We start from the raw sequence: 10,000 nt of genomic DNA on the forward strand, positions 1-10,000 counted from the left end.
AAATGAGCAGAGCAGCAGCAGCAGCATCTCCCCACCACTAGGAGGCTCCAGCAGGGAGGAAAGAAGCTTCAGAGATGGAGGCACAAGGCTTGGCACAAAAAGGGTCATTATTGAAGGGGTGGACCCGACGAAGAATTAACACAGTCCAATCTAATTGGTCCAGGCTTGCCTATAGTCGACTGACCATTAAATCATGTTTTTTTCATCTTTTTTTTTGCTCATTGAACATAAAAGTGGCTCTCCAGGACGTTCAGCTCCGCCTACAGCCCGAATGGAATGATCCGGTGTTTTGCTGACGATCCGACTATGAGATTTGCAGTCCAATCAGTATCCTTATATCGAATCATGGAATAGTCGACTATTATACTAAATTATTGTCTCATTTGTGGTCTGGTTTACAGTAAATTCATCAAATTCAGTGCCCATGCTATATCACTAAAGCTACTGCAGTGGTCCTATTTGTTGATGCAGTGTTGAGGCTTCATCACATTGAAGTAGGCGTGTTCTCATCTCTCAGCCCATTCCTACATTTGTATGGTACTTTGGCTCAGATCGGGGTTGAAGTTACAGTAAATATCATCTTCATCTCATGAAAATAAAAACATGAAATAATCAATTCATTCTTAAAGGATTCTTTCAGTTGAGTTAGTCTTATTTTGTTCAGGACACCATTCAGTATCTGTTGCTAGGCTACCTGCAGCCAGTGAGACACAGCACTGCTCCTTCTGGCCCGTGGCTGGACTGATGCGGTAGGGAACGTCCTCCAGTTCCATGGAGAGGGGGGGGAGGGCAGGGATGTGTCCGACACCACACATCTGCACTGAACCCAGCGCTAGGTAACGTACGAAGCTGGAGCCATCCTGGATGAAACTGTTTGGACACGGAGACAGAAAGTGTGATTGCTCTACATTTGACTTGGCTGCAACAAATCATTCCTCAAAATGAATAGTTTTAGCTATGAAGATGTCTCTTCTACCTGGACATGAGTTTGTGAGTGGCGTCCAGGGCTGTGACGTAGGCTGACACCAGGATGGCATCGAAGTAACAGGGGATGAGGTAGCGTGGGATGTGTTTCAAGTAGTGAAACATAGCTTCCAACCACTGACCCACCTGCAGACACACAGTACATTAATGGACAATCTGTCCCTGAATCAGCTTCAGGACTGTGGACACTATTAGAAGGAAGAAGTTACCCACTGCCTAGTCACTTCACCCATCTTCTATATGCATGTATGTAAAATAACATTGCATTTGAACACACATTGCACTCCAGTTGCTTAATAAGTGGCAGGTGTCTGCATATAGCAGTGCTAGCCTTGACACTGATTTTTTTTTTTAAATATAGATTTTCAATTCTTTGCACAAAATAAATAACATTCCCTCCGTCTCTGCAGGAATATGAGACACATCTTCAAACCTGAAAGAAAATTAAACAAAAAACACAAATGTATGTGAATGGCTCGATAGTTAGCGGTTCAGACACGTGTTATTTGTGTAGTTTGGGTGAGGTGGGCCAGGTCACCTGTGCCAATGGTCCCTCTCTGTGTATCAGTCTGCTAGCCACAAAGTTGATCAGCCAATCCCCCTCTCTGAGGTTAGCACAGACAGGATGGCCCAGGTCATTGTTGGGCCGGATATCAGCCAGCACCGACATCAGACCTGCAAACACACAACCACCACCACATTCACACTGCTGTCATATCACGCCAGACATGGGAAGGATTGGGCAAGTATCAGTCATACATCAAAAGTGCTTTATGGCAATCATTAAAAATAAAAACACTGTTGTTTCTTTTGACTTTGTGTTTGAATGTGTGTAGAGAAACTCCCTCCACCAAGCTGGTGAGTGATTGTTATCGTCCTGTATCTCTGCTGCATGTGTGTGTGAGCAGGAACATACATATATATATATATATATATATATATATATATATATATATATATATATGTAACGTACGAAGCATATAAAAGATGAGGTGTATGTATGTGTATATATGTATGTATATACATATGAACATATAAATATAAATAAATAAGAGGTATATTACATAATATATACTGTTTATATAATTAATATAAATCCATGTTAATATTTATTACTGTTTATTGAATACTGTCCTATTTGGACAAATTATATATATGTTGATGCTTTGGTAACATTGTTAATGAAACTTTCATGGCAATAAATTATTATTTTCAACTTCATTTCTTGAGTCTTGTGGTTCAGTCCTCTGGCAGAGCGCTGCACACACACCACTGCTGCAGTCACACATCCATGCAACTAAGAGGAACGCTTCTTATCCAAACACTGTCATACTCAAGTACAGCTACTAAGACAACAGGGATTAGACCATTTTTAACAGCAGAGTAATGAAACTTTTCTAGTATAGCTATACTGTGCACCACTAGTCCGGAGCATAATAAAAAAAATAATAATATTCCAGCACTGCATTCAGGTCGGGATTTGCTCATCATTGTAAGAGGGCCTGTGTACTTCTGAAGTCTGAAGAGGTAAAATCACTGGAGCTACTGTTGGGACCTCAGCAGTAGGACTACACAATGCGGCCTACAAAAGCCTACACATGCGGTCAGAACAAAGGGACAAAGGGGATTTAAAAACTACACTGCCATTTTAGTTTCACTTCTCACCTAGGTGCGAAGTGCAACGTCACACAACTGGTGCCCTATTGGCTGACAACCACAGGTACCCCGGGGGGTCCCCGGCAGCAGCCGTGAACTATATAAACCAGCGCCATCTTAAGAACACGCTCTTCTCTTCCTGCTTCCAACGCGCTTCCATCGCAACACCACGTTGCCACGGGAGGCGACCCCTCCACCAACAGGAAGTGGACACGACCCCCGCAGCACACCGCTGCAACAAGAGGAACCAAGCCGGTTCCTGCCTTCCAGCTACCAGCTCCTGTCTGAAGTAAGCTGACTAAATCGCCAAGCCGCGATCATATTGTCGCCCGCGGAAGAAAGAAACATGAACTGTTTTTTTTAGAGGAAACCCGCTCCGCTCTCGTCTGGACTAAGCCGACTCATCACGTCCCCCGCTGACGCCGGGACTCCCGAACTATCGCCAGGACGGACTCGCAACCTACGCAACGACATCAGTAAGAGGCTATCAGTCTGGGCAGAGACATAAGTGATAGTGTAGGATATGCTTGTAATTCTTGTTAACCTGTTTTAAGTTTTGATCACGGACCGCCGAGTCCGTTGCTTTCCGTGTTGTATTTGAATGCTGATCGTGTACCCACGCCGCTGGGTTGATTTCTGTAACGCTGTTTTTGACTAAACCTCAGCCATATTCGCGAGCCCAGTAAGCGTCTACTATCAGTTAAGAGACCGGTCCCGCTGAATGGACGCCAGTTCATTCACGAGCCCAGTGTGATAGTAACACGCCTCCTGAGCCTCCGAATATTGCGCGCGCATTCTTCCCCTCTCTTTGTTTGTGTCCCGCTAACACACACACACACACATACGCCGCCCCACACGTGTCCTACGCCAGCTGTTTCCGGCGGACGCTAAGGACATAGCTCCATCTGGTGGCTGTACCCGGCCATCTCTCGCTCTCTCTCTCTCTCTTGCGATCCTATCGGACGTCAGTGGCTCCGCCCCTGAACGCTGTGATAGATAGCTCCATCTGGTGGCTGCACCCGGCCATATCTCTCTCTCTCTCTCTACACACACACGCACACACACTCCACGTGTGTATCTCCCTTTGTTTAGCTTAGCTTTGTGTGTTAGGTAGTTAGGTAATAAGGCTTTGTTAATTGCAGTGTTATTGATTGTGATCATTATTACTGATTTTAATAAATCTTATTATATTATAACTAGCGGTCTCTTGTGCTTGTTGTGTATATGTCACTGGATAACAGCAGGTTGTGCTCGGATTTCACGCCTTTTTAATTGTTCGATTGTTTTTATACTTTTATGCCAATGATCACGATGATTGTCATGTGAGTATAAAACCTTTATATTGAGACTGAATACAGTTTTAGGTTATCTTTTCCCTGATCCCAGGGTGGTGCCCCGTTTATTCATGATTATATCATGATAAAATATTAAATATAATTATTAATATCGATAATCATATTGATATTAATAATTAGCTGTTGATAACCAACTCTGCTCCTGCTACATCCCCAACACTACGTTGGAGGCAAATAGCTCATTTTAATGAAGCTTCTGTATTTGACTGGTCTCAAGGCTGCTATAATGCTACACAGAATACTGGAATGCTTTGTATTTCACACTTGCCCAGAATATAATTTGTCTCAGTACACTGCGTAAACATAGTGAACTAAAACTGATGTGTCACTACCTTGTAGTCCAGCATATTTGAGGGTTTCCCATCCTGGGATACTGTAACAGCCTCCACCTTCCTCCTGTTCTTCAGAGTCACAGCGAAACAGCAGGACATTTAGGTCCGCTAACGTCAGCTTGGACATCAGCCTGGGAAACAGATGATAGATGATAGGGGATAGAAGAGCAAATCCAAGCCAAAACAGGTGCTTTGAGTGCAAAGACAGGGTTTTGAACATGATATCAATGAGTCATGCTCTCAAATTGAAAGACTACACTCTTGAATAAAGACAGGAACAAAGCTCCATACCAAAAGTCATGTCTCACAAGTGATGTGTGTGCATGTGCACTTACTGTGCCAGGGGTTTCTGCAGTGCTTCTGGTGGGTTTTCATCTGCTACACTACCTTTCTTGTATTTTGGGCTGAACTGCGTCAGATAATACCTCAGCCCCCCCACCAACTTCTGGGCCTTGGGGTCCAAACTAACCCTGTAAGAAAGAGAGAGTCACAGAAAGCGTTTACCTAACAACTGATCCAAATGCAGAATGCTAATCATTTAGCTTTTGATAAACTGTGGAAAAAATTTAGTGCATTGAAATTTTCCTTCAATGATGACGCAAATACAGCACTGATTTGGCTTGTGTTTTGGTGTGTGGTTTACCTGAAGGCAATGACGCTGCCTGGTGTCAACTTCTGAAAGGTGATTTCCTGCACAAACTCTGAGCGACCTTTAGATGTCACACAAGCTTGCTTCACCACTGTACTCTCCTGTAACTATATCAAATGTAAATGTATTAATATCATTTGATTGATATGCTCATTTATTTCAATAATAAGCAGAATTACCACAACCCTAAAAGTGATCATAGCAATAGTTACCGATATATGCTCCTTAATTTCCACAGTGTATTCTGGCATGCCATTGATGTTGTTTTCATCCCTCTTATAACTCCCTGCATGCCTTTCCACTGTCCTTGCCTCGAGTACCACTTCCTCAATTTTCCCTTGAGAGGAAGAGAAACCAAGAATCAAAGAAACAGATAGAAAACACAATCTCACATCTTATATTTATAAGTACTTGTGATGATATAAGTTATCTTCATACCTGGTATGAACATGGGCGGGACACTATCGTTGTACTGGTGGGTTTTGGGGTTCCAGAACGCTGTCCTGCAAACTGCAACCACAGATTGGTGTGTGTTGGGACAGTGTCGAGTAACTGCAACGATATCTTCATCAACCTGGTCTACAAACACCTGGAGAGAGAGAGATGATTAGAGATCAAACACGCTGTTATATTAAGATATTATATTATATTAAGAGATAAGTCATCTGTAAAGGTAGAGATACACAAAATCCCCGGTTGAGTAATATAATTATTAATATCAATAGTTATATTGATATTAATAATTATCTGTTGATAGCCGAATCTGCTCCTGCTAGTTCCCCAACATCAGGGAACCACGCCAGCCACGTTAGCCCAAGTCAGGTTTGGAATTCTGTTTTTTTGCCATAATCTATCTTAACATTATTTTGATACTTTGTCTTTGCCCTGTATCGTCATCGTTTTCCTCGAAAGAGTTATTTTTTTGTTCTACAGTTTTTTCCTCTCCGTGAGTGAGTTCCCTTTGCTACTTTGTTATTAAAATATTGTTCATTTGTACTTTGTCTTGGAGTCGTGCATTTGGGTTCACATCCTAGTTCAGTCGTAACAAGCGGGGGCGTAATTGTATTCTCTTTACCACATTGTTGTGACAAAAAGAGAGCTGAGCCGGAAGGCAAAGCTCCCGATCTACCGGTCTATCTTCATTCCTACTCTCACCTATGGTCATGAGGGATGGGTCATGACCCAAAGAACTAGCTCGCTACCCGACGCCAGATAAGCAGTTGACAATGATGATGATGAGTTCAGGTTTCATTCTGCCAGTTTTACATTTCAGGTTTTCAGGAGTCAATGCCTTTGCCCTCTGATGTTTCTTAATTTTAAACAGTGCTTTCCAGTGAATTTCAACTGTCAGCATTCACAGGCATTTTCCTCAGGAAATGCATCGTCTAGTTTTGTGTTGTTTAGCTGAAAAATGTGAATGTTGGTCACTCAGCCACCATGTTCACAGTCGATCCAAAACCAAGTATAGCCAGCAGTTGGAGCAACTGGGCTACTTTCGTTACAGCATGTATTTCCATTCATTGGATGGATTTGGTGTATCTCCACCATAAGAAAGGTAGTGCAGAAACACAACATCAGCAAATAGCACCAAAGATCGAGATGTTAAAACTGCTTTCCTTTTGTTTTCTTTTACCTTAAACAGATTGCAGAGTGAGCTGATTTCATTATATCAACAACCATGGAAAGTACATTATGGCACCTGAATGAATCCCTGGGATGCCAGTTCCTGGTGCAGCTTGTTGAGCGCCAGTTTCCCAGCCATGATGCCAGTCTGGAATCCAACTTCACCTGTAGAGTGAGCGGGGGCTGAGGGGTTCCACTTAGGGTAAAAACGTTCCTCCTTCACCACTGAGATCTACACACACACACACACACACACACACACACACACTGTTTTCACAAACATCAATAAAGGAAGGACCCCGACATGGGTCGTATTTTTAAGATTATGAAAAAATCACATCCTTAAAAAATGGAACGTTTGACAGCTCCACATGTAGCTTGTCTACAACTGTTCCTACAACAGAACTTTAAAGACAAAAATAGCATAGATTTTATGTTTCCAACAAAAAAAGCCAATATTGGGGAATTTAAAGGTCATATTGATAACATTTTTACGGAAACGATTAATAAAAAAAACAAAACATCCACAGAGCTTTTAGAAAGGTGCAGAATCAAAAGTATCAGTTCTCGTGAAAATGTGAATTAATCATTTAAAATGTTTTTGTCGGTCCGTAATTAATGTGTTGTTTACCTCTGTGTAGATGTGTAATGTGTTGCTCTCTGTGTAGTCTTTGGTGTTGCCAGTTAGTGTGGAGAAAACTAACAGAAAAATGGGGTGTGCGTCAAATGGAGTTTGACGGTAAGCGGGCAGCGTTTCGGTACCAGTCCCAAGTGCTAAGTGACAAAAGGAGGAGCGAGACCAGAGTGAGCGTTGGTTCACCTTTTGATCGTCGGAGTCAGCTGAGGGAGTTTCAAGAACTGAAAAGCCACGCCGAGGTGGCTACTTTCCTTCTTGACCGGTAAGATATCCTTAAAGCTAGCTAGCTAATGAACTGGCAACCCATTGAGGGCGCAATCGCTTCCAGCAACCGCTGGGTTGGGACGTGAATGCGATAGAAGGCTAGATGTTATCAATATTGTCAAAAGCACCTTTAACATAAATATCGTTTAATGCTAAGACATACTTTTAATACTGTCAGCTGACACAAAGTTCATCACATGGAATAGCTTCACTACCGAGCCTGTTTGTAAATGGTGGCTTCACGTTTCTGTGCCCTCACTGTTTTCTGTCCAGTTTCCTGGAAGAGATGTCTTCCCCGTGGATTTCATATAGAGTGAGCACTGTGCCAGACTTCAAAAAGAGCCTTTTATATGATACACTGCTGGTCAGCGGTCATCGAGCAGCTTCAAAAGTGACGTGCTTTAGTTTTTAATAAGAGCTCTGTATTGGATCTAGTTGGAGTGGTTCATGTGGGTTTAGAAATAGGACTGATAATAAATATTCAGAAAATCAACTGATAAATATTTAAAGAAACAGTCGAACAAACAGTCTAACAAACAGTGTTACATATAGTAGAGAAATTATGTGAACGGTAGTCATTCATAGAAACATAATGTGTGTGTGTGTGTAAATAACCTGATGTGGCACTAATTCATCATATCCTCTGGTAGAACCCGTAGCACAGCAGGCCATAGAGACGACAGCAGAGCTGGGGAGGGAGTCCAGTGCTGAACGCAGCTGTATGGCAAAGAGGCAAACGCACAGCCATTACTGTCCACACCTGATATCTGGTCAAAGCATCACCGGAGCTGCTCAATTATGGGCAAAATGATCACATTTAAGATTAATATCTTTATTGCTAAATATTAAAGATATATATATATATATATATGGATATTAATATATTTATATCACGATAATTATCTTGATTTTCCATTGATTTATATGAATAAAACATTGCACTTCACATTTAAATCAACAGAGCACTGCTTTCACTTTCATGTTATACAGCCTAGTTCTGAATGGAGCATTTTCAGATGAAGACGTATGATATCTTGCTATGATTCAGGTTTTAGGGCCATTCTTTGGACACGTATACAAACACAGACTCTTTCCATCCAGCTCTGTGGACACAAACCAACTAGACTACAGTTCGTAAAGCTGGAGAAGAGATGCATGGCCAGAAGTACGGAAAAACACACCTACTTTTAAGATTAATGAAGGACCTGGATATCAATACCTTTTTGGATATGCACAAATTTCACAACACCACATCTTCAAGAAGGTGGCCATTTAAATAGATTTGTTGGAATATATTTTTTTAAATAAACGCAAACAAATGGAATATTTGTGGCATGTAAATTCATTGTTTAATGTTTTTCACAAACTGGCTGATGATATGCATTGGAGTGTGAGCATTTTAGTCCATCATGCTAATTTATTGTGGGAAGCTAAAATCATGACCCTGATTAATATGCAATGAATTGTGCAGTCCTTTGTTCAGTTTGAATACACTGACCTTCCATAAAGGCTTTTGCCATTGTCATGTTTTACCTTATATTTCTTTTATCAGGTAAAATTGTGTACATTGCAGGATTCATAAGAAGTTCATACGATAAGGAAAAGCCACAACAATTGGATTCTAGGGAAACATTACATGATTATCAGCGTCATCCTAACCTGACAGAGACCTACCTGTATGGGACACTCATTGTCATGGGTTACATCAAGGAACATGGCGTGGGCAATGGAGGGCATCAGTGGGCGGAGACTGGGCTGAACAAAAGCTCCGACTGGCTCTCCTCCGTAGCGATAGACCAGCCGGCCCTCCTCATGGCTGTCACCAGCTGACATTGCCTCTGTGGGCATGAAACATGGGAGGAGTTCAACCAGTCCACTTCACACATCCCAGCACGCTGTTGTACAAATGAAGGGGCCACACTCCAAATGCATGCAATGCTGTTGTCAGGTTCTGATGTGTTTTTGACTTCCTCCTTTATGTTGTAGGCCATATGTGTATTCATTCTGTTTGCTTTACTTCCTGTTTTAGTTTTCTCTCTCGTGCCGTGTATTACCTTACCTGTTTCCTTGAGTTCTCCCCTCTCAGCCTCTCAGGCTGCTGTGCGTACCCACCTGTGTCCCGTTTACCCATCAGCCCCTTGTGTATTCAGTCTGTGTGTTTTCTCTGTGTCTTTGGTTGTTCGTCTGTTTTTGCGGCTGTTTCCTGTTATGTTCAGGGCTTTCCTGTACTATTTGGATTTTTCCTCTGCCTTCTGAGATCAACCTGTCAGTTTTGTTTTGCCGTTATGTTACTCTTGTATTCAGTTTAAAGTCTACTTTAGTTTTGACTGCGTTTTTGCAAGCTTTTATTTAAAAAAAAACTCAAATTCCAGTTTGCTTGTGCTTTCAGGTCCTGAAATCATTTCCAGGTGTTGTTTTGCCTTTCAGAGTCGGTGGACAACTCAAGGTATGATTGTCTGGGTCCGTGCTGGGCATCGACAAACTCAGAGGAAAACTGTAC

At 42.0% G+C, this 10,000-nt stretch overlaps 2 protein-coding genes across 3 annotated transcripts in view; both read right to left on the reverse strand.

Moving 5' to 3' along the window:
• LOC311012784 (ADAMTS-like protein 2) overlaps window positions 1-10,000 on the reverse strand; it is a 233,954-nt gene that overhangs the window by 47,428 nt on the left and 176,526 nt on the right. The gene's annotated exons all lie outside the window — the stretch shown is intronic.
• agla (amylo-alpha-1, 6-glucosidase, 4-alpha-glucanotransferase a) overlaps window positions 1-10,000 on the reverse strand; it is a 73,335-nt gene that overhangs the window by 11,957 nt on the left and 51,378 nt on the right. For both annotated transcript variants that reach the window (XM_084008425.1, XM_084008426.1), the window contains exons 14-24: window positions 9,175-9,338; window positions 8,116-8,217; window positions 6,676-6,831; window positions 5,415-5,565; window positions 5,189-5,313; window positions 4,971-5,083; window positions 4,663-4,797; window positions 4,328-4,458; window positions 1,523-1,659; window positions 977-1,110; window positions 695-870 (exon numbers count right to left, since the gene is read on the reverse strand). In XM_084008425.1, coding sequence (XP_083864551.1) covers window positions 695-870; window positions 977-1,110; window positions 1,523-1,659; window positions 4,328-4,458; window positions 4,663-4,797; window positions 4,971-5,083; window positions 5,189-5,313; window positions 5,415-5,565; window positions 6,676-6,831; window positions 8,116-8,217; window positions 9,175-9,338 — 1,524 coding nt within the window. The remainder of the gene's footprint in view (window positions 1-694; window positions 871-976; window positions 1,111-1,522; window positions 1,660-4,327; window positions 4,459-4,662; window positions 4,798-4,970; window positions 5,084-5,188; window positions 5,314-5,414; window positions 5,566-6,675; window positions 6,832-8,115; window positions 8,218-9,174; window positions 9,339-10,000) is intronic.

This window comes from Eutrigla gurnardus, assembly GCF_963514095.1.
Source record: "Eutrigla gurnardus genome assembly, chromosome: 4".
In the NCBI taxonomy this organism is placed as follows: Eukaryota; Metazoa; Chordata; class Actinopteri; order Perciformes; family Triglidae; genus Eutrigla; species Eutrigla gurnardus.